We start from the raw sequence: 24,607 nt of genomic DNA, 5'->3' as shown, positions 1-24,607 counted from the left end.
GCCACAGCCACCTTTCAAGTACCCACCTTCCTCTCCTCAGCACTGCCAGGAGCATCCAGCACTTCCAAAACCCAGACCCTCAATTCAGTGAGGCACCAGCACAGTTTGCAGCACCCATCAGGGCTTTATGGCCATAAAAAGTCATTTCTATAGATTTCCTTCTGTATTGCTCTTTTTGTTTGTAACTAATGTCTGGGAAAAGCTTTGCAACATCTGACAATTACAAGAGATCAAATTATATCCATTAATGAAACTTTCTCCAGTGTTTGCAGCACAATAAAGGATCAAAAAAGCAGCCTCGAGGCAGTGTGTATGTTCTTAATGTATTTGTGCTTCTAAACTATCTTTAATTAATGAAATAACCCAAAATTACTATTTAATCTGGGGGCTTTGTAAACCTCAGACATTTTGCATGAATTAAAGAACAATATAATGAAGTTTTAATGAATATAAAGTCAGAGTTAATGTAAAATTTATATATAGCAAGCCAGGAGGGGAAGGAATTTAAAAGTACTTTTAATCATAGGTTATTGGCAGCTTGGTAGCTCCTTTTTATACTTTTCTAATGGGTGCTTGGTATTTATCTTATCACAGCAGCATGGCCTGACTCACTACAGTAGAGAAAGTACCAGCACAGAAAGTTTTGTACTCAGCTGCACTTGGATTAAACCCATTAAATCAGTAACAAACTAATCTAAAAATTATTTCATGACACCCAGTTAAAAGGAAAATAAAGACAGTAACAGCTGAGAGATGTAATATATAATTATATATATAAAGAATTGATTGTTTTAATTAACTCTTTATCAACGCTGAATGCATTCAACACAATTGTAAGTACAATAATATTTCACCCACAAAATTCAAATAGTGCAGGAGACACTGAATGCCAGAGGGTTGGTACAGCTACTGCAACTGTATTTTATGAAAAACAAAACACTTTAGTGCTTCCATTTCACTGTTTTAGCAAGCTCAGTTTTTAAATTACAGTATTTTTCCCTTTATAAACCGGAGGGTTACAGACCTAGAAAAGGGGTCTCTCACTCTCAACATGACATTTAGTAAAAAAAGGTTACAAAACCCATCAGCTTTTAATAAAGAAAACACACTGGAATTCCTCAGCTAACCTTAGAGCCAATAAAGGACTTCATCCAAGGAACATTTTGCTAAACATCTTCCTCAACTGTAATTATGTTAATCCAGAGCAACAACAGTAAATTCCATGGAAATAACCTGGAGTTACCCCAGGAATAAGGAGGGGGCAAATGCTCCCTTCACCTTCAGAGCCCCCAGAAGCCTCTCAGCCAACAGCTTAAAACAATGAGAAGGCTACGGCACAAAATGAAGCAGCAATTACCCTCAAAGGTACCATGAGAGATTTCAAGACTGAAATTATTCTGAGTCAGGTCAAATGGGTTTAGTGCATTATGGTTTGGCTTTATAAAAACATCTTAATGCACACTACACAGAGAACACTTTCATGTTTCAGGGTCAAGGGGTTAAAACTGCCATGGATTCCTTACAGGGAACAAACACATGGATTGCAAAATGTTGCTAAAAATCCAGTTAAAAAAAAAAAAGAAAACATTTTATGAAAGAAATATTCTATCTGCAACTGCAACTATTGGTGCTCCCATTTGATGGGCTGCTGATGTAAATCTAACCAGAAAAGATGCACTCATATAAATAAAAATCAAAACAAGCAGGTTTCTCCCTCCAGGCTGGAAAAAACCTCCAAAATATATGGCATATTTAACCAATAAAAGGGAGCTAAGCTTTACCCAAGCCTTTCATAATGCACTTCATGAAGTATTTTTTTTCCTTTTAAAAGAACCACTGGTATTAAATAGAGCTTTTTCTTTACATACAGTATTGGTATATACAAAACAAATACAGAACAAAGACAGTCACAAAAAATAAAACCCCCAAACAAGTGACTTTAATAGTCTTGAAGCTCAGGAATATTTTGGTACAGGTCCAAAGCCTCTGGGTTTGAGAAAGCTCCCCGCTGCTCAACTTCTTTCCCTGCAATTATTTGCTTCACAGCTACTTCCACTTTCTTCCCATTTACCGTATACTGAAAAACAAAACCAGCAAAGATAAGATTACATTTTTTTTCATGTAGTAGCTTTATGCAAATATTCATGAAACCCCCCATCAATTCCAGAACTCTATCAAAATTTAGCAGAATGCCTTTTGTTACACTTGAAGCACTTTCTTCTGAAAATCACTTGAAGAGTAGGTAGAATTCAAAGAGTTTGTGTCAGTTTATTACTCCTACTGGCAATTCTGTGAGAACACGATCAAGCTCCAATATAAAACAACAAAACCAGATCAGAATTATGGTATAAACACTAAAAATGTTTGGTTTTATGTTCTGACATTCAATTTTCAAACTATTTTTAAGGGTGGGCTCAAAAAACAAAGCCCAAGCGCACTGGGCTTTGGAAGAAGAAAATCATGATTTTCTTATTTGAAATGGACAGTTCTTCCAAAAGGGTGAAGTGAAACTCTGGGCTTAAGCCATCCTCTACAGTTAAATGTTTCAAAACAAACCATAACAAATAAAATAAACTGTAACCAACAGAGGCTTCACCTCCGCTTATGAATCACACAAATTCTATTACATTGGGTGACTCAAAGTAAGGACACTGCAGAAAAAAAAACCCAATTCTTCTCTTGAGATCAGAGCAAAAACTTCTGACACGGTAAGGAGATCTACTCCAGTGTGACCAGGAACAGCCAAGGCCCATTTGGGTGATCTCTGCTTTGGGAGGCACCAAGGCTTTATGAGCCCCTTCCTCGTGCTGGTACCACTGAGACATTTTGGGGGTGGCACCTTTGAGGAGCTGACACACAAATCCCTCCTCAGTGCTGCCTGCCTGCTCTGGAACAGGACCCCACCTGCTTCACTGCTCAATCTGCTCGTGGAGGAACCCAGGCTGGTCCTGGCCTCCAAAGCCACTGAAACTCCTGAGCTCCAGGCAGCACCATTTATCACTGGAGACCATTCAGAGCCAGGTGAGAACAACCCCCACCACACTCTTGCAATATTGTCTTGACACAAAAAAAACAAATCAAATTTTTCTTTATTAGATCTGCTGAAGTCATGTGTAACCCTCCCCTCCTGAGCCACCTTAATCAATCACTTCTATCTCTTCTCAATGAGTAGCAACCTAATTTTCACAAGAGCCCAGAAACCAGAATAGCTCAGTGGCCTGTAAGGGAACTCCCTCCTTTAAAAAAAGATCAGGTTGTTCAAAGTAAATTAGTTTACTTTAATCACTAAATCCTGTGGATGATTGCCAGAGTGTTTATGTGGTCAGGACAGAACTAGACAGATCCATACTATGTTTTTTTAACACCTGAATGTCCTATTAAAACCATGCTTTGTGTTACTCAATCATCTCAGCACAGCTGTACTGTTTCTACCAGAATACAGTGTCAGGATCAGATTGTATTTTCAGATGAGGATTCAAACATTTCTGAAAGTAGCAGAAAATAGGCAGTTTCCCTTCCAATCAAAACTTTTAAAGAAAGATGGGAGACAGGCTTCAACCACTTCACCACTGGCACATTTATCTGAAAGGTAATTAAAACTCACTCAATTCAGTCAATGTGTGACCTAATTAATGATCTAAGCAGGCTCTCCTGAGGAGCAGCCCATCCCTAACACCTCCCTGCTGTACATTCAGGTGACTCACACAGTTCACAAGTTCAACACTCCATGCACGAGCTGAGTTAGAGCCCAGAAAACGGGAACTTAGGGGATTCTACACTCATGCAAGGAAGACATTTTGAGCCAGGAACTATCTGCCAACAGCATCATGAAACAAAAAAACTCATCAGGTCAGGACCAGGTCCCTCTGTGGACCACAGAGAGTAGTCCTGAACCCTACAGCACTTCCACATGGAAGCCTACACTGGCAATAATGATGGCTCTGAAGTCCCAAGTGTTTTCTCTAGACACACTCAAGTCTTTGTGCAAATAAGACTTGGGAAAACCACACTCTGCATCTCCATTCTGCTGCTCAGAGTCATTGAGGAGGCTGTAACATCAGAGAGGCCTATAAAACCAGACACTCCACCTGAAGAGTTCATACAAAGAGCTCTAGCAGAACACAGCTCCAAAAGACTGAGCATGCAGAACCTTTAGCTACACAGATTTCTCCCCCTGAATAAGCACAACAATTTCATTTTAATTACTGTTACAGTTAAGGCAGTAGAGCTACATTTAAGTGGCTAAACAGATGTAAAAGTGAATTGGTTTACAAAGTGATTTTCTGAATTTCCTGAGTGCTCTCAGCTTTCCTAAGAAAGTCACTTGTAACAGGAAAATAAAACCAAAATATGCTTACGGATAGCCAGAAAAGCTAAAGTTGAATTACCTTTTTAATATCTTCTTTTAAGGGGTTTAAGTACATATTACTGAGAAAATGCAACCCATTTAAAAAACAAAAAACACACTTAGCTGAAGAGGAGATGAAAAGATGTTGCTAGGCAACATAGACAAACTATTTATAAAGCCCGAATACACTTTTGAGATGCTAAAATTTCCATGTATGTGGGTTTGAAGAGCAGTGACAACTGCTCCTTAATTACTATTCAAGGTGACAAAGAAAACAGTAGGCAGCCGTTCTCCTGCCATACCGGGATGCCTTTGGTTTCCAGGATGAGGCTGGGGACGTGCCTGGCGGAGAGCGCGGCGCGGATGGCGTCCTGGATGCGCTTCACCAGGCTGCGGCTGAAGGCGTGGCTGGAGGCCATCTTCAGGAACAGGATCACCCTCTCCTCGCCGTCCTTGTTGTACTGAGGGACGCAGAGGCTGTCAGACACCTCCTCAAAGGCTTCCACTGGAAATGGAGTCCTCGTTAGCACTTGGGTTGGTGGATGGTTCTGGACGCGCGGTTTTTGTGGTTGGACCGAACAAAAGTCACCACAGACCCTGCCCAGGGTATCCTGCACTGAGCTTCACCTCTGTTGGCTCAGAAATTTTAACTCTTATGTGAAAATCCAGGTTTAAGGACCATTTAGGTTCATAACAAAGTTTTGCTATTACTTTTGAAATCAGTAACAAGGTTTTGCACTAAACCACTTTCTCTGGCTTTCCTCACAGGCCCCACTGCAGCAGAGACAGGACACTGAAAGTGCCTGGTGTCACGAGAACAAGAAGGCAACAGGTCCTCAAATCTCAGATTAGCACCTTTGCAGGGACAGTTTCCCCACCTGTCACCACACAGTCTTTGAAATACAAAGCACAAGCCCAAGAACTACTCCTAATTATCAGGAAAGGTACAACAAAAACAGTGTCAGGGGCTTGCCTTTAGGGGAAAAAGAAAAGCCTGACAGGTTAGGGAAGAAAGAAAAAACCTGCTCCATACAATGTTGCTTTTGTATATCCCAATGAGTCATCTCCCACCCTACAGATACTTCAGGAAAGCAAGCAGTTTCAAGTGTAGAAAATGAAATTTTACTGATACTAATATACTCTGCACTGTCTCATTTGACAAACAGCAAGTTTGTTCTTACTTAATCCTTCCATCCCCTTTATAATGGTTAAATTCTGGATTTAAGGCAACAATGTCATAGCTGGAAGAGGTGGAAAGTTGATTTCATACCTATGTTATAGATTTCAGAACTTCCAAATCTTACTCCATTTGGATTTAATGTACCATCACTGAAAAATCACAGACAAACAAAGAAACATTAAAGTGTGATTACAGCTTGATGAAGAGGAAAAATTGATGCAATTAACCAAGTCTCTCTAGTGAAAGCAAAACCACATTAGAAACAGAATTGTAAGAGAATTTTGAGTCAAAAAGGCATGTTACTCATTAGAATGAATCTTTACAGAGAAGAGCAACATTAATTCACTCAACTTTGGTGCAAACAACAACTTTGAAATGCAAGCAGTAAACTCAGCCCCAATTGTGATCTTGAATGTCTGATCACTGACAGAGGCACAACTAAATACCTTCTGAAATGAAGTTTTGCTGTAAAACAAGATGATGGCAAAGCCAAGACCACAAAACAAGTTCCCCAATTCACCACCTTGAATGTGCTGCACTCCCAATCTGAACTCCTGTGACCATTATGAATCATGGAACACAAAACCCAGCCCAGTACTGCCTTGTGCTCGTAAATACAGAACTGGGGTAGAACCTCAAAATGAGCTCCCTTCCCTCAAATCCAGCTGCTCTGATTAATTAAGGGTTGAAATGCACAATATGGGATTTAATAAAAATACAAAGCTAACAAGGGTGACAGAATGGTGTACATTTACTCCTAGGTGAAGACTGCAAGTTTTAGCACCTCTTTACTCCAAACACTTCCACCAGAACACTGTACCTGCGACCCAGCATGACAATTCCTCCAGTCTTGGGATTAATTTTGCAGTAATCACCATGGGCCCAAACACCTGGTGGGAAATGGCAAAGGTTAAGCAGCTGATTTCTTCGTCACCCAGTCACAGCAGACACTGTGTAACTGAACTGGCATTAACTGAGTGAAATACACAGAAATACAACAGATACCCACTGAGAACTGCCCGCAGCCAGGGTGACAGTACTGAACTCCCCAAACAACCCACACTACATTTACTATAAAGAACCAGCACACCAGGGGCAGCTCAGAAATTAGGATCAAACCCCAGGTTATCTTCTGATTGCTTGTTTGCATGACTACACAGCATTCCCTACGAACCGAGTGAATAGCTGCTCTGAACACCACATTTTGAATTACTGAAAGCATCTTCCACAAAAGTAACAACATTCCCACCTTGACTGATTGTCTTTCTTGATCCATTTTTTTTATTATGCACAATTCTGTAAAAGAAGCTTCCTGAGCTTGTGTAATATGTATCAACAACTCCCTAGGGAGTTTCTGTGCATACTGTTCTTGATTTGTGTTAATGCAAAATCAGGTTTGACTTTTCATTATTATTTAAGATTGATACTGCCACAGCAGGCTGCCAAAAGCAGAAGTACAACCCAATTCTATTCAAGTTTTTCTGAGGAAAAATACCAACCTCAATTATTTGCACATAAGACCACTTTTTAACTTAACTGTTACAATCTCAAGCCCATTTACAAGGAAAGACAGAAAAGGGATCCAGACAGAACCTCAGTGATTTCAGTCTTAAAACTGTCACACGGATTATTTTTTTCTCTATTTACTGCTGTCAGGCTTACATGCAGACTGCAACTTTGACATTCCTCAGTTTTCCTGTGTGATTATCTCCTGCTGCACATCCTGATTTTTCTTGTGAGTTGACTCTGTATTGCTGCTATTTATTAAAAAAAAAAGTTTCCACATCTGAAAAACAGCAGCTGGAGATCCTGCTCCTTAATATCCCTGCCCTAGAGGCACCAGGGATTTTGGCATTGTTGTGCCACATAAGGAAAAGCCCTGGATGAGCAGAGTCCTCCACAGTTACCAAAAGCCTCTGGCCCACAGGTGCCTGCTCCTTTATTCTGTAGAAGGCTAAGGATGCACAATATGCATGTCTGAGGCAGCATATACTTAATATATATTTAATCCTCATGCTAATGAGGTAGCAGCTCAGCACTTTCCCCTTGGGATTCACTCCTGTAGCCAGGCAGGAGCAGCCTGGCAGAGGTGCAGCAGCACTCATTAATAGCTGATTGCTACCTGACCTATTCAGCACTTCCATTTCACACCCGTGCCAAGCACTGCGCCTGCACTGCAGACTCTGACAGGCAGATCTGCCTCGTGAGAGCAGCAGCAAAACGAGATTAGAGCTTTGCAGAGATCCTTACTGGTTTTATTTGGATCCCTGTCCAAACAAAGCACAAGAAAACAGAGGGAGATATTATGAAACACCATGGAGTTCTTACCCTGGAAATAGGGACTCAAAGCTGCACCTGTGGCTGTCATTGGGTAGCAGCAAATAAGCCTGTGCCTTCCCTTCCAACTGCATCATCCAAAGCCCTTCATTACATACCTGGGAATTTTGAAAAATAAGCCTTTCTGTATTTGCTTCCATTCTCATCGTTCCAGAAGTGTGTGGGCTGACAGGGAATAGGCTTGGTACAAACCAGCTCTCCACTTTCACCCCAAACTGGTTTTCCTGTTGACAAAAAAAAAAAAAAAAAAAGAGGTATTTTCCACATTTCCTTTCCGTAAATAACAGAATAACAAAGCAAAGAGCATCTACACTTATTATTTGCTGTTGAAGTTAGAAAATACAGTAGCTAGATGATCTTAAGTGTGCACAGTATTTTGGATCATAGCTACCTTCATCATTCCAAGCTTCTACAGCCATTCCAAGATTCCTGGCCTGGATTTCTCCTTTGTAAACTGGAACTGTAACATTGTGACCCATGAAACATGAAATTATATCTGTTCCACCTACAATAAAAGAAATCCATTTAGAATACACAGTATTTCTTGGAAAAAGCAAACATGACAACTACATAGGAACTCTGAAACAGTCAACTGCCAACCTTTGCCCAAAGGCTTCTGATCCACACTAAGCAGCATAGAACAAACAGCATTATCTAAGATGCTGTGACTTTTATTAAAAGGTTTTCTTCCTTACTTTGTCTATCTTGTCATACGTGTATGCCTTTCATGCAGAACTATCCCTTAAGGCGTAACTTTTCTCCTTTCAACAGTCTCTTTAATCTCATTTAAGGAAATTTCCATTTATAGGAGAGAGAAAATAAGCAGGCCCTACTTTACAGGCTTCAGATATTTACAGAATTACTTAGAAATGTTCTCTTGTTTGTTTTCATTAGTTTAAAGTAACCAGTCAAGCTATTCCACTCAACATTTACTTAGCTGTTATACTTTATCAGCATGGGAGGAGGGGAGCCAGGCCTTCAGGATGAACAGTTATCTTAAGAAAAACAGATACTGTCAAACTGCTTACTTAACTGCAATATTTATAGTCTTTCTAGGACTTCATGGAAGAGAATTAAGACATAAATCAATCATGTTAGCTTTTCTCAAGAATAGGCTTCTGCATTTGAGTCTATTAATGTCTGTAGTAACAAGTTCTAGATTCAGCACTACTCTCACTGAGCCCAGAGTCTGAGATAACTTCAGTAGCAGAATAGTTATATTTTAAAAATCAAACTGAGTTAAAAAGCCCTTTGAAAAAGTCAGTCCTTGTTACAAAGCAAAATGAGGAGTGCTGTGGTGGACCTTATGTGACCAGAAGTTGCCTCAGCTAGCACTGCTCACAACAAACTGCACAGCATGGGGGCTTGATATTTCTCTAATTATATAATCTACAAAAAAAATCTTGTCTGCAGTGCCAATTACTTGGCACAAAACAACTGAAACGGGAACTATCCAAGAGGTATTTTCTGCTAAAGTCAGCTATTTGCAGAACAGTATGTTCTGTAGGTTAATAATCTCTGCTTGATCTCATCCTGCCACCCCTAAGGACAGCCAGTCAAAATAAATGATCATACTTAAAATCCAAAACATCCACCAAAAACACTTCAGAGTGCCTTTATGGCAATGGAATTTCATTATGGCACAGTGAATTATGCAGAAGAACCTCAGCACTATAAAGACAGCTCATTCCAGTTTAAGTATAACCAATCCCAAATGATCCAAAGCCCTAAGCTTCCCAAACACACAGCACAGACAAGCAGGAAGGAACTGCACAGGCAGAGAATTACTGGGATGCTGCAGCATAAAAGCCTCACCTGAAATGGATCCCAGGAGGACACTGCTTTTTATGTGTTTGTAGACATACTCATAGCTTTGAGATTTGAGAGGTGATCCTGTAGACAGGATAGTGTGGAGTGTTTGGAGATTGTGTGTTTCACCTTAAAAAGGAGAAAATCAACACAGGTTAAGGCAGTGTTTTTACAAGTGTTTGGAGCTATTTGTCACCACAATCCAGAATAATTACATAAAGGACTGCAACAAGATAGGGAGCCAGAACCAGGAGAGGAAAGGTAGGAGGGAGGACAGAAGGGATTCACCAGCTTTTTGAAGCTTACATGGTTTTAAATTTTTCTGTTCTAGCACAGCCAGCCACTTTGCACCCGTTCCAAGGATGGTGATCCTAGAGGGGAAAAAAAGTTTACATGTTTTGCATATTTAAATATGCTAAGATTGTAAAGACCTGCAATTCCCACTGCAGTAAGCAGAGGCTGTTACACACTCTGTATGTGGATTAGACAAACAATGCAGCCTCTTAAAGCTTTCTAAGTGCAAGGCACATCCTTTTGAACTATCCAAATCAGTCTGATCACATGTCATCTCTGCAGCTCTGAAACTTTTAACTCTATCTTTAAATATTAAGCAGAGCTTTCCCATCTCACGAAGACATTCACATTTACAGGAATTTGTAGCTGCTCCAAAGACACAGAATGTTACAATGTTTACTTGATTAATGGGCCATAATTGTCCAAGAGTGCCTTGGTACACTCTTACACAGAAGAACTTTGCCATTTCAGGGCACAGTTTGACAAAAATTACTTTACTCTGGGACAGCAACCAGAGATTTTCTGGACACACCTGTTCAGTTTCCACTGGTGAAAGCTTGAGCTGCCTGTGCCTAAATCAACAGGAAACTTGGCCCAACTGAACAATTCGATCCTGCCCTTGTAAGGTGTATTTAGAGCTCTTCAATACAATAGTAGAATTAAAACTTGAAACAAAGGCTGTGTTTCTTCCATCTATCAATGGAAGTGCCAGTTTAATGCTGCTGCTGACAGTCAGGAAATCCTCTTACCTGCCTTCTGCTGATTCACTTTACATTACAGCAATAAACTCAAGAAAATGCCCAGAGATAGATGAGGATAAGGGACACAGCCTGAGTGCAGAGCATGGGCAATACCAACACCAGCAGAGCTTAAATAAGATCCTGCCAGGTTGGCTTTTACTCCAAAGGCAGGATGGAAGGTAGGACACTGTTCCAGGCAGAGAGAGGGGGATATTTCAGCACTCCCAGAAGGGGATATCTTCCTTTGCCATTCTGGTGGAAGACTCCCCTCTCAGGTAGAACAGGCTCCTTGCACAAACATCAGTGCATAGAGCAATTTATCAGGCACATGGCCAGTGCACCAGAGAGGCACAGAATGGTTTGGACTGGAAGGAACCTTAAAGATCATCTAGTTCCAACCCCTGCCATGAGCAGGGAACCTTCCACCACAAGAGCCCACAGCTCCTCAGTTACCCTGTACCTCAACCATGTGAACTATTTTTACTCTTGTGTAACATCTCACTTTCCTTCCATGCCTCAAATCAGTGCTTATTTTACATTAGAATACAAAATGCTTCTCTATTTTAAGCTCTTTGACACTTCCTCTACAGCACATGTAGAGCCAAATCTCCAATTATTTCCTTCCAAATGCTACATAACTGCATTTAGTCACCATCCCCCAATTCCCTTGCACAAATCATTAATGGATGTCCACTTGAGTCATTCTTGCCACGCAGGATGAGATACCCTGATGATACCCTGAGAATATGCTCTCTGAAGGGAAGTGTGGTGTATCTTCAGAGAATAAGGTAGTCTTCACATGTTGAAGCTCTTTTTTTTTTAACATATTTAACATATGAGTGAGCTGGGAACAGACTGCATGATGAAGCAGCACCCAGATGGCCACCGCTTTTAGCGCCAGATTACAAAAGTGAGACATGCAGACACATTTATCTTCACTTGCTTTTGGCATGTGGAAACAATGCTTAAAAATAAGCTGGGTTTTTTCCTCAATTATCTTTTTTTTTTGCCTGTTGTTCTACCAGGGTTTCTTTGTGGGGTGAAGCACGGCTGAAGTTTGTGGGTTTCTTTTGTGCCTTTTTTTTTTTTTACTGGAAGCATTTTGACTTGGCATTAAGCTTCAGTTATAATAGCCAGAGACAAAATGTCAGTCTTTAAATATTACATGTCACAAAAGACAAGTGAAGTTTAAATTATTAATTGTGCAGAGTCAGAAAGTGAATCTTTTGTCATCCACTTTCCACGACAAACAATTTTAATTACCAATTAAAAATGACACTTGTTTTACTGGTATTAAAATTCAAATCTTCTACTTACATCCAGCTGGCAAAATAGGAACGTTACAAAACAAATCAAAAAAAAAAAAATCAAAGTTTAACAAAGTATACGAAGCTAAATGCAATTGCAGGGTTTTACAGCTGTTTCTCTGCTACCTGCCATTTCTCTAGGCTTCAAGAAAGGGTGCTGTGAACATTTTCAGGCACAAAAAAATGGTATGAAACAATTACTGAATGGCTTATCAGCATGAATTAGGCATTATAGATTAAAAAGCAAAATATGAAAATATAAGCAACCCTGCTGAGCCTTTCCAGTCAATTTATGTCTAAGTCAAAGTTCTATATTAAAATCTTATATTGAGCTGCTTGAAAAAAGAGTTCTTATTTACTAAGTTCTGAGTGTGCTGAGAAATTGCTCTTCAGGTTGCTCCCAATTACTGCCTTTTGAAAAGGCTGCTCTTGAAAACTATTGAACCAAAAGTCTTTGTTTGCCTGGAATTCTAATACCTGACTCAAATTTGAAACAATCAGCTCTTTGTCTCTCCTGCTCTCTCAAAAAATGTTTTAGTACAAATTTTTAAGAGCAGTTCCACTCAAGGCTGAGCCAAAAGAAACTGTGTCACGCTGTGTGTGAGTTCCTGACCAAGAGGACAACATCAGTGAGGTTGCTTGGGTCACTGTGACAGGAGCCAATGCCATCACCCTTTATTTAATCCTGGATACATACCCTAGTCTGTCAGTCAGGTCCCAGAGCACATTTGGTGAAGGAATTAGAGGAGATCCATCATACAGGACCACTGAAGCTCCTGTAGCAAGTGCAGTCACCAGCCAATTCCACATCATCCAGCCAATCTGGAGGAGAGAAGAAGCCTCCATGAGTTTGTCAGCTCACTGCCTGCAGTCCTGGCAGCTCCAGCACAGCACCAGCAGTGCTGCCTGCTGGCACAGGGGCTACAGGGAACTCTACAAGGAGGGACTGGTGCAGATCTTGGCAGAAGCTGGACCAAAGCATGATCCCTGTCCTCATGCAAGAGGTGCCACCACTTCCCTTGCCTGAAGTTCTCCTGCTGTTAAACCCACACCACTGATTTTGTCTGACCATATTATCTAAGCCCCAGCAAATAAGGCTGAAGCTCTGCTCATCCTCCCACCTGTCCCAAGACTGCATCAGCTGCATGTTCCTGATGGATGTTCATCTAACTGATCCTTACAAACACCTAATGAGATGGGGATTTCCATGCCTCCCTGCACACACAGCTTTAAAGCACGAGTCAGGAGACAGGATAACTTTGAGACAAGGCAATTACCATGATCCCTCCATGGAGACATTCCAAGCTGACTAGTCATGTTAAAGTTCAGAAAGGAACTCATGAGGAAAGACATCAGCCTTCTCAAACTGCTACAGTCACAGAAGTCTTAGGAGTCATTTTTTTTTAGTCCCAGCATTGGAAAAAACACCCCCCACCACATAACTGAACTCCACACAGATGAGGTGAGGCTTAGAGCTGGGCAGCTTCTTTCCTCACAACCAAAACAGAGACATGACTGAAATTCTCATCTTCAGTATGACCTAGCCCTGCAGGAAGGTGGAATCTGATTTGTAGGTGATATTGATGAGGCAGCTTGATCAATAAACCTAAGAGACTAAAAATCAATCCATTTTCCTCACCAGCTAGGTCAGAAACATTTAACATGGGTTTGACCTTTCATCAGAAAAGGTCCCTGTTGCATTTTCTTATTTCACCTGATTTTTTTTAAACTCAGATAAGACAAACCCTTGCAGTAAAAAAAAAAACCACACAAAGAAATGTACTTGTGGATTTGTATGAAAAGCTGTCCCATCTTTATAGGGAAAACATATTTCAGTGTTTTTAACAATGCCTTAAGCCCCACTTGCCGTTGTGTAGTACATAATCACATCACTGCTGGTCATGTTGCCATGAAGGATGTGTTCCTTCAGGTGCTGTATTAGGGTGCCCTGGAAAAACAGGGAAAGGAAAAGACAGAATCACATAAATGAAAAGCAAAACTCTGACAGCACATTAAGACTTTTAAAATACTAACACAGTCAATACCTTGCAGCATGTACTCCAGGATTAAAGCAAGTATTTCCTTTAACTACAACTGAAGTAAATCCCAGGGCCTATCTAACAGCAGCAGCAATTGCATTCTCCATTTTCTCACATAACTTTTCAGCCTCTCTCATTAGACCTCAGCAATTCCCACTGCACATCACTTTTAATCCATGGAATAAACAACTTCCTTCCCTTCCAACTCCACACAGCCATCAGAGTTGCAGAGTACTCCATGCAGACCCTCATTTTAACAGCAGGCTTTCACCAGTCAGATTTTCCAAGAGAAGCCCTTGGACAGTTTCATTGTCCGTGTATTTGGGCAATGGGAGGAGTGAAGGACTGAGAGCTGCTATCAACTGCAGCAGCTGCTAAACATTAGCACTCTGTATCCAAATTATCTTATCTATTAACATCTAGGAGACAAAAGACCTGACAATACAGATCTCCTGTAAACACTGGAGTGACTAGAAATGTGAAATGTCTCACTGCTCAGAGCATCAATATTAATAATGCCCTTAAATGTATTACTTCCTTTTGTTGGAAGTGCTGCTAAACCACCTTCCTGATTATCATTAAAGCCTAACTTGCTAGGATAAATAAATTTACAGACTACTTCATTAAGTCATTTCACTGCAGTGACAAATTAATGTAGCCAATGTTAAAAAAAATGGTTTTTGCATTTATGCAAGGAGTCATAGTGAAACTATTAAGAGCCTCATAAGCATGAAACAAGATTTACACTGAAAGAAAACAGATTACAGATAAACATTCGAAATGAAAAAGGAGAGTCATAAAACTGGCACACGCTTCAGGAGAAAAAGCAGAAAACATTAAATAAAAATAAAGGAGTAAATCTTATTTTCACTTCACTGCTCAAAGGAACCAGGTCTGAATTCACCTACTGCTGTTTGATCACCTTCAGCTGTCACAACGCTGCCATCTAGCTACAGCTACCATCCTCTACAGCCGAAAATCACCCAAAAAAATCGGGATTTACAAACACTGTGTCGAACTGAATTGGTAAGGTTGCCAAAAGAATTGCAGGTGTTAGCATAATTACTGCATTTATAAAGGAAAGCACATTGTCCCTGCAGGAGATTCTGAAAGAGCCACACAAAATAGCAAAATCGAAAGTAATATTCAATTAAAATAAATATTGGTTTTCTTTTTTCCTTCATTTAGGTTTTACTACTTCACAGTTTTGGAATCAAAAGGGGAGTTTTAACAATGACTTTAGGTACAGGCTATGAACAATTTCCTTGCAAAACCTGGTACATCTCAGGCTGGAAACAAAGGGACTCTGGGAAAAGGCAGAGCTGTTCTAAAGAACCCACAGACCAAAATGCTCTCTCGAGTTCATTTATAGGACTTGTTTATTTATAGGACTTTTACAACCCTCCAAATAAACCCCAAGCATTTATCATTTCACAACAGATCTGGCAGCTGATAAAACTCCCTGGTCTGCTTGTCCTCCTCAGGACCAACACAGGGCTGGTGGAGTGCTGAGCATCTGGAGTGTTAAAAACCAGCAGGCACAGCTGCTCCTGAGCCCCAGCACAGCCCAGGAGGGACCAATGCTAAGCACTTAGAGAGCTGAGAGAGCCAGGAGCAGCTTCAGGGCTGCCCTCAAAGCAGCAGTGTTCTCCACCAGTGCTCAGGGAGAGGGATTTGCCTGCAGCTACACAAGGAATCCGCAGCAGCGCACAGGTTTGAGCTCAAGCCTTGCAAGTCCTTGAGATGGACAGACATGAACTTTGAAGAGGATTTTACCCCAAAATTCTCTCCTTAGATAGCTGGGAACATGGAGTAACTGGAAAGGGCGCTGGTATGAATGAGGCAAGAAGAACCAATGCTTTTAGGACTAAAGAATAACAATTACTAATGCCTTTCTGTAGCACACCCAAGTGGCCAAAACCATACAGCTCTGCTTCCACGACCAAAAAAAAAGCCTACTCCTCTGAGCCACCATTTTTAAATCATCTCCCATGACCTGGCTTAATTTTCTTTATTTATGTATGTCATTTCCCTGTGTAGCAAGAAAACAGACCAGAAACATACTGCACAATTAGATAAACGAGTTGGGAATTTGAAGTAAGCTGCATATTTGCATCTAAAAATCAGTACAGTAACAAAACAGCATTGAAGCACACTATAAATAAACAATAATTGAAATCTCTTCACCAAAATGTCATCTCTTCTTGCTGTTTTCACTACCAAAGACACACTTGGTTTAATCTAAGGCTGGAAAATAAAACAAAGACAGTAGGCTAATTCTGCTTTTTTTAAAATCAAATCAATATGAATCATCCTATAAATTCCAGTGGAAACAAGATTAAGCCAAGAACAAACAGAAAAACCCAATTAGATGTGTAAATGACATCTAAGAATTTATTTGCATGGACTTTGTGTAGGCCCTACTCAAACTGACTTACAATGGATGCCAACACTGAGGTTCCTAATGCAGCAATTTGCTTGTAGTCCACAGGTGTTAGCACCAGAAAGAAATCACCCTGCACCACTACAGAGCTGCTCAGTGTGAACAGAATCCTCACAAACAACAAATCTTATTCATCCATCCATCCATCACCTGCTCTCCTCCCCAGCAAGGATGAGTAGTCTGGACCTAAACTTTAAGGTAGCTCTGTGCATGATTCAGCTGGAGAGCAGAGTCATGATTCAGGGCAAGCTAACACAGGTAACATGGGAAAAGAAAGTTTTTGCAAGAGAAAAGTCCTATTGTCTGATCTACAGCTATTTTTCATCTCTACTGTTTATCACCTATCACTGAACAAAATACCTGTCCTGTTTTTGCTAATCCACCTCTGCAAGTACTTAACCAGTCTAAAGCCAGCACAGCTTCAGAAGAGCTGTCAAACTTCAAAATCCACCTCCTTTCTTCTTCACAAACATTGGATTTGTGTCCCAAAGGGACCATTTTGTACATCACATGCTGCCTGGTATGATCTCCTACTGATAGCATATAAAGCAGAGTGTTTACAGGCAGCAGGGGATTTGTCTGTGGGCAAATCCTCCAGTCCTTGCCATCAAAGAGAGGCAAGAACACACACACTGTGGGCACAGCATCAAAGGATCCTGCCCTCAGGCCACCCAGCCCTGCAGGATGCTCATCCTGACTTGCAGAGCAAGCAGCAGAAATGATGGACTCTGGCTAAAAGTTGTGCAGTTCCATTTATACACATGGCTACAAATGCTCCAGACAACACATCCTGCCTGCCTTAAATGGAAGAAAAACCTACCTTCTATTAAGGATTATAGCAGAATTAAAGTTTCAACACTGCTGCAGTCACTTCCTCTACTTTAAGAGCTTTAGAACATCAATAGCACGTGGAAAGCATGTGAGCAAGGTGCATTCTGGCACCAGTATCAGCTATTGCCTTTAGCCACAACAAGTCACTGCCTAAACCAAAGTTTCAATACAAAGCAAAACCTACACTCAGAGACACCAACCTTCCAGCATCCTTCCTTAAAAAACAAGGACTGATGAGGATGACATACTCTGAACTGATAAACAAAGTAAAGTTCAAGGCTAAAAATTATCTAGATAATAAAAACTGCAAAAACTGCCTATGGGCCTCAAGCTAACAGTGTCCAAAAATCAGTTGCAAACACCCAAGTTCTTTGACTTTTGCTCTTCAAGTATCAGTCAGGCCACTTCTACTGGTGCTTTTGTGAACGGCACTTGCTTCCAGGAAACACCTGGAATCCAAAAGGTCTCCACACTGACCTCTAAACTAATGTATTTTATATCCTTATCAATCCACAGTTGCTTTCAAACAGCCACTAACAAATAAAAAGGTTCACTGCAAGTTACTGAAAAACTGTCAGCAATCAATTCCTCCTTAAAATACATCACAGTGTGATACTGCTAAAGGAAAAATGTAACCCAAGCAGTTAAGCATAGACAGTGCAGCTCCAGGAGGGAGGACATACCCCTGCTGAGTGAACCATGCATTTTGGTGCCCCTGTGGTGCCTGAGGAATACATGATAAAGAGAGGGTGACTGAAAGGCAGCTGCTCAAACTCCAGCTGGGGAGCCTGGTCTCCTCTCCCAGTGGCAAGGAAGTCTTCTAAAAAGACACTGCATAAGAAGGGGAGAAAAAAAAAAATTAACATTTCAAAACTTTCTGAAAGCATTACCCCAGCTCACATATAAGATCACCTCTGTACCCAGTAGTGCTCCCATTACCTGTTTGGAATCTTAGAAATATCTATGGTTTCTCTTGAAGATACATATGGAATCACCACCACTTTTTTTAGGTCTGGAAGCCCTGGAAGAAGGAAGAAAAGAATTATTTCCTACCTTCAGTTACATAACCAAAGGTCTTTTCTGCCTGATTGAATCATACAGTTTAATGCACTAAGTAACAGAAATAATTCTGAGGCACTGAGTATTGAAACCCCAGAGGACTAAATTGTTACCCAAGATGTAATTTCCTCAATGCTGCCAGCCTTTTATGTGTAAATCTGAAAGTTTTAGTGCTGTAATGCCTCCCCATTTGTCTTCAGCAGCACTTTGCTTGAGCTTAAAAACACCATGATCAGCCCCTGTTCCCCTGCTTCTACTGTTGGGTAATTTCTGATGATCTATTCAAGATAAGCAAACAGAAGACTTAAAATTACAGAACAGATTTGGGTAAAAGTTGAATGGTCTTTTCTGAAAATCTCAATGGCCACAGTGACACTGTGGAGAAGTAAGGACAGCAACAAGCAGTGGCAGCGCAGGCTCTGAGTGCTCACAGAACTACAGACCAGGTGGGATGCAGTGAAATACCTTTTACCACCCTCAGCAGCTTTTCCAAGTGGTTGTGTTCTTTGCCATTGTATATAACAGCTTCAACAGAGAAGATGAGCTTCGGCTGAATTTGGGAAAATCTGTCCAGTACACCCTAGGGACAAAGAGAAAAATGTGTTAAAAACATGAAATTAACTGAGGAAACTTCAGGGGGTGCTAAATGCAAGTTTCAATTCAAGCAAGGAGTAAGGACAGGAATTAACAGGAGAGTTGTTAAAAGACTGCCTGCTTGTCTTTCACTCACACAAGATCTCTGAAGCACACCAGGTTTGTAACAATCTATTTCGTGACCCCCCAAACATATCAGGCAATGATAAAACCCCCACAAATCACAGAACATCCTTTATGGAAGAGCCAAGATCACAGAGTTCTCTAAACAGCTAAAAAAAAAATCACCTTGCAAGTCAGATTAGACTCATGTAAAGAGGACAAGCAGCTGTGATGTGAGCAGGAATTGGGCACTTGATCTCCGTGAAGGTGCCCAGGACTCCTGGCTGCACCTGCAGGAAGGGGCTCCACGTGTCCCAAGGCTGCTGGGGGGAACAAACACCAGTCTTGGGAGAGATGCATTTATGTGGTGAGGTGGCCCCTCACAGGACCTGACAGCTTTGCTCTGCCACCATCAACAAAGGAAACCTCACCACTGTTTTTTAGCAAAATAAATTGATATTGAACACCCACAGATTACCAACAAAAGATACCACAGCTCCTTTACAATCTCTGCAGCACAACACATTCAAATGCTAAATTTTCAGGTGTCTCCTCCAGTTTACACTGTGTTCAGGAGTTTACCACAGCTATCACCCTATTTGAGATTAAAAACCTTCTGGCATTTACTTTTTTCCATGTACACTGCATGCAGCAGCCTACCAGAAATGGATCTTTTTGTATTCAACAGCAAGAAGCAAATCCTTTCAATAAAAGCTCTCAACACACAGGTTTAAACCTCCCTAGCTCCATTACTTGAAGCATTAAGAACCACAAGATTACACAATACTGTAAAATTGCCAGTTAGCTGTTCAAGAACAATCTCCTAAATCATGTTGCAGAAATCAGACTTGAGTCATCTGCTTATTCTTCCCAGCATTCTTTATTCTTCGGGTTTCTATTTTGCCCTCTACTTTGCAGCCAAAATGAGAAAAAAATTCTTACCAAATCAGAAGATGAAAGCAAAAACATCACAATCAACTCATCTCTGTTAAACTCCTTTCCAAGCTGGGCTGCTCAGCATTGCAAAAACATCTGCTGCAAAAGGACAGGAGTCCTGTCCTGATGATTTCCCCATGCTGTCTCCTCAGGAAAGCTCACTGAATACCACAGGTAAGGTACAGGGATATGGCTAAATATAAATGTGCTGGGAATGCCACTTAACAGCTTTCCCTCCTATCAAAGATGTGTTTCCTTTTCCTTGTTCACCTTATAAGAAAATACAGTGACAATGCACTGACATTCAAATTTATCAATTACTTTAAAACAAAAAAATCACCAGAATCTGTTCTGGTGACAGAAGAGGTTTTCAAGAAGCCCCTAATGTGTTACCTAACAAACTCAGAAATGGAGATTTAACTAATACATTACAGTTACTCTCTCAGGGAGTATGAAGTCAAATTTCCTGCTTCTTGGGTATATTCTCATACCTCCTTCTTTCCAGGAACAGACCAAGCAGCCACACACGTGCTGGGTGCATTTATATGTGTGTACATATCCCCATGCTGAGTGCAGAGCACACACATCCCATTTCCATGCTGCCTGATGTTTAAAAATTAAGACCAACGAGCACTAAGGGTACTCTAAACAGAAGAGTCAAATCTGAAGAGAAGTGTGAATCAGAAGCAGAGATGGCTCCAATTCTCAGGGTCCTACCAAATCTGCTAACACACCCAGTTAGATTCATTAGCACTGGCAGGACCAAATCCCACAGGGCAGCCTGATATGATACAAAGGCAATACAAGCAGATGGAACATGTAATTGCTGCACTGGAACTTTAATCCAACCAGATGGCCCAGCAAGGAATTCCTTCCATAAAAAGCTCAGGTGTAGCAGATATGGCTCATTCTATTGCATGAGCTTCCAGTTCAGTCCAAAAAATTGTGCAGTGCCCCATGAAGGGAGCTGCACTGACTGTGCTGGAGCTCACCAAAGGCTCCTCACTGAGAGGAGAGCTTCTTTATAAACTTGTACACCCAACCATTTCTCATGCACAGGCCACAGAGCACCACTTGCCCATTAATTTATGGAAATGGATAACGGAGTAGAGAGATGAAGCAGCAGCTGCCAAGAGTGGCATTGTGCGTGGGAGGGAGCTCAGTGCTTCTCTGACAGCAGACTTCCTCAGCGCTTGAAGACTTTGGAGGGATGGCATTCAGAGCCTGCAGTGTGTAGGCAGTTCTGAGGAGTGGCATTTCTGAGCTTCACAAAACACACATACACAATTGGACTTAAATGTTGAAAATGCTACATTATTTCTCCGAGCACAAAAATCCTTGTTTATAATTAACAGGACTAATGCAACTTCACAGAAGGAAGAATAGCTTTTCCTAAGGGTGAAAGCCAATGTCTCTGAGGGTCTCTGCTTATCTCCCTCAGGATTTTAGGATTTGAATTCATGCCAACACACACTGCCAATGGAAAATAAATGATATTGATGGCACTGCAGCTCCAAGGCCAAGTTTCATTAAAAAGCTATCAGAAAAAACTAAAAGCTGGGCACTGAAAACAACAGCACACCAACATGGACAGAAAATACACCAGTCCTTTGAAATGCAGTAAAGTGAACAGTCTTCCCCCAGATAAGAGATCGAATCACATTGCACAGAAGACACTCTATACTGTTCTATACATCATTTTCTGAGCAAGCAGAAAATATTTGTAGAACAGATTGATCATTACATGCTGTAATGATTTTTTAATCATTTTTTCCCTAGTGATACACCCTCAAGTGTAAGAGTGTGGAATGCTGCTGCCCTCTAGCGCTAATCCAGGAAGGACTGTTCCATACATTTTCCCAGCCACGGGGGTTAAACACTGAAATTGAGGGTATCACCTAAAAACATTGCTCTCTGCACTGTGCAATGCACAAACACTACATTTTGCCTGTGTAAACTTTTAGATAGAAGAAAGGTTCAATGCCCCCTCTCTTAGAAGTGGTTTATGTGTGGTTGATGCGTCCTAAAAACTTTCTGAAGGAAGCAGAATATATTGCCAAAGCTTCCAGGGCACATCAGTTTGGATGCCATGATTTCACACGCAGCATTTATTTCTAGGACAAAAGAAGTTAATCAGGTTAGTGATATTAGCATGAAATTCCTCGCTGTGGGCAAATAAAGCCTTGTGGAAAAGACCAACCAAGGTGGTGCTGAGTTCACCCTCACAGGAGGCAAAGGATGGGACTACTTAGGAGTGCGGAAACTGGAGTGTGGCTAAGCAGCCCAGGGCAAGGATTCAGGAGGAAAAGCCAAACCTCACAACTCTGTTGCACTGCTGCTCATCAGCATATTTAATAAAATAAAAGCTCACCAAGACCATGGAGTCCATCTGAAAACACCCCAACAGTGAGTAGCTAAAGCCACTCAAATCACCAAGCTGAAAATCAGTAGTGACAACTGAAAGCAAGAGGGTTTGTGCAGCTCTGGAAAAGCTCCGGAGTACTCGGCTGTGCCAGGAGGTGGCAGCAAGACTGAAGGGAACAGAATCCATCTGCCACCCGAATTTATCACCCTGGCATTGGGCTGAGACACAGCGAGGGCTGCTCTGCACAGGCACTGGGGCTACTCACGTTAATGCCAAAGTCTGGGGATGTGGAACTCCAGATAGCACCAATGCTTGCAGCAGCCAGCATTGCTTCCACTGCATGGATGCTGTTGGGCAAGTAACCTAGGGCAGAGGTAGAGTGGTTAGAGACGGAACAACACTAAAAACATCTATATAATGTATACAGTAAACAGATTTTAAAAACACAAACAGTCAGTGTCACACCTTGAAGCCAAATCAGTTACACAAAGAATTAGTAATAAATCCATTTATAAAAATATTTGTATCAGGCTTTTTATCTACAATGTTACTCCCAATTTACAAATGTTCCTGCTTAATTAGGAGCTTTCCAGAATAAGAAGAGGGCAGCACGCTGAAAAGAGTAACTGGGAGAGAGTTAATGGGATTGATTAGGGTACCCAGAGACTAAGAATACAGCAGCATGCAGGGGAATAGAACAAGGCTGAAGAACAGCCATTAGAGAAAGAACAAGCATCTGTAAGGAACGATTATAAATAGCTCAAGAGCAGAGATTCAGCTTCACAAAGCTAAACGTTGTCTGGTAGACACTGCCAGAATCTTGAACACAAACAAGCAAAACCAGTGTCTCAGCTGATAAGGGAGTAACAGAGTGGGACAAGCCCTGGAACATTCCCACACAAATGTGGCTCTTCAGGTTTCTCTCATTAGCTTGCAGCAAGATTTCAAGATTTAAATTCAATTTATCACGACATACAGAATAAATTAATGTCAAGAAAGTCAGTTTAGTTTCAGTGAGCTCCATTTGAGCAACTCTCCAGAAGGTGCTGGGTGGCTGAGTCTGACTCTGCACTGCTCAGAATCCAGCCCACAAATGAAAACATGCAACTGGAATTCACAATCTACACTGAGGAGGATCAAAGATCTGGAGTTTCAGATCACCCTCTTTAAGCAACCTAAAAAATGTCCAAGTACTTAAAAAAAAAAAGCACAGGATGGGCTTAATTGCAGTACTCTGACATCTAACAAGAATTTTGCATTTTAAACCAAAACTTAAATGGCAATAAAAATCCTTTTCAACAGCAGTGGTGGGCACTGAGATCTTGGGCTGCAGGTGCACCATAAGTATCTACCAGACAGCAAACACTCACCAGTGCAAGGCACTTCTCAAAGAAGGATATTGATGGATGCACTTCTCAGGACAGGAACTAGCATCACAGATCTCAACAGAACTTTCTGCTACATTAACATTATCAAGTAGGAGAGTACCAAAATGGATTTTTGTGAGGTTTTTCTACACAGCTTGAAAAAAATCCATCCTTTTTCAACTTTGTAAAAAGTAAACTTGAAAATTAAGCTTTAAACTGAGATTTTTTCCTCATGCAAAAATCCATGAGATCAGTTTCTTAAACCAGCAGTGCCACTGCAGTTACTGAAAGCTGCTGTGCTTTTGGGAGCAGTAACTTTTAAAACAGCATTATGACTTAATCCCAACCATTTCTGGAAAACACACAACTGTGAATAAAAGCCTCATGCCATGTTAAGATAAAAATTACTCCCTAGAACTGCCTACAGCTTACAGTGGTTTGTTCAGTGAAGTTCTTAAACACAGAGTGCAGCAAAAGCTCATGCCCATAAAAGCATTATTTATTTTGCTATTTTTCCCTTGGGGTCAAGGTTTACACAAGACACAGTATCCCAAAATCTTTGTGATTTTTCTTGTAAGACAAATACACCTCTCTAAATAATTTGAAATGTATGAACCAGAACAGATCAAAATGTCATTTTGTGTGACGAAAGCAGTTCTTTAATTGATGCCAAATATTTCCACTTGCATTTCTTGGATGGGATCATCAGGGGGCCAGAGTGCAAGGAAAACTGAAAGATCTCTCCCTGTGCTTTGGAGCAGTTGTTACTTTGCCACAGCTTACAAGCTTCAGGTCTGTTTTAAGCAATTCTCCTTTTCACCACTCCTACACAAAAGCCCTCAAGGCAAGAATACAA

At 41.0% G+C, this 24,607-nt stretch overlaps 1 protein-coding gene across 1 annotated transcript in view; it reads right to left on the bottom strand.

Moving 5' to 3' along the window:
• Window positions 1-754: 754 nt before the first annotated feature.
• The window catches only part of AACS (acetoacetyl-CoA synthetase), a 37,795-nt gene continuing 13,942 nt past the window's right edge, over window positions 755-24,607 (bottom strand). Inside the window, exons 5-18 of the mRNA XM_032127919.1 lie at window positions 22,650-22,747; window positions 18,853-18,967; window positions 18,268-18,349; window positions 18,012-18,159; window positions 13,883-13,963; window positions 12,713-12,837; window positions 9,981-10,045; window positions 9,681-9,803; window positions 8,257-8,370; window positions 7,964-8,089; window positions 6,349-6,418; window positions 5,619-5,677; window positions 4,651-4,853; window positions 755-2,077 (exon numbers count right to left, since the gene is read on the bottom strand). Coding sequence (XP_031983810.1) covers window positions 1,940-2,077; window positions 4,651-4,853; window positions 5,619-5,677; window positions 6,349-6,418; window positions 7,964-8,089; window positions 8,257-8,370; window positions 9,681-9,803; window positions 9,981-10,045; window positions 12,713-12,837; window positions 13,883-13,963; window positions 18,012-18,159; window positions 18,268-18,349; window positions 18,853-18,967; window positions 22,650-22,747 — 1,547 coding nt within the window. The 3' untranslated portion in view covers window positions 755-1,939. The remainder of the gene's footprint in view (window positions 2,078-4,650; window positions 4,854-5,618; window positions 5,678-6,348; window positions 6,419-7,963; window positions 8,090-8,256; window positions 8,371-9,680; window positions 9,804-9,980; window positions 10,046-12,712; window positions 12,838-13,882; window positions 13,964-18,011; window positions 18,160-18,267; window positions 18,350-18,852; window positions 18,968-22,649; window positions 22,748-24,607) is intronic.

Source organism: Corvus moneduloides, chromosome 18 (assembly GCF_009650955.1).
Source record: "Corvus moneduloides isolate bCorMon1 chromosome 18, bCorMon1.pri, whole genome shotgun sequence".
Classification (NCBI taxonomy): Eukaryota; Metazoa; Chordata; class Aves; order Passeriformes; family Corvidae; genus Corvus; species Corvus moneduloides.
Note: the sequence above shows the minus strand (reverse complement) of the source record. Positions and strands in the feature narration are given on the sequence as shown.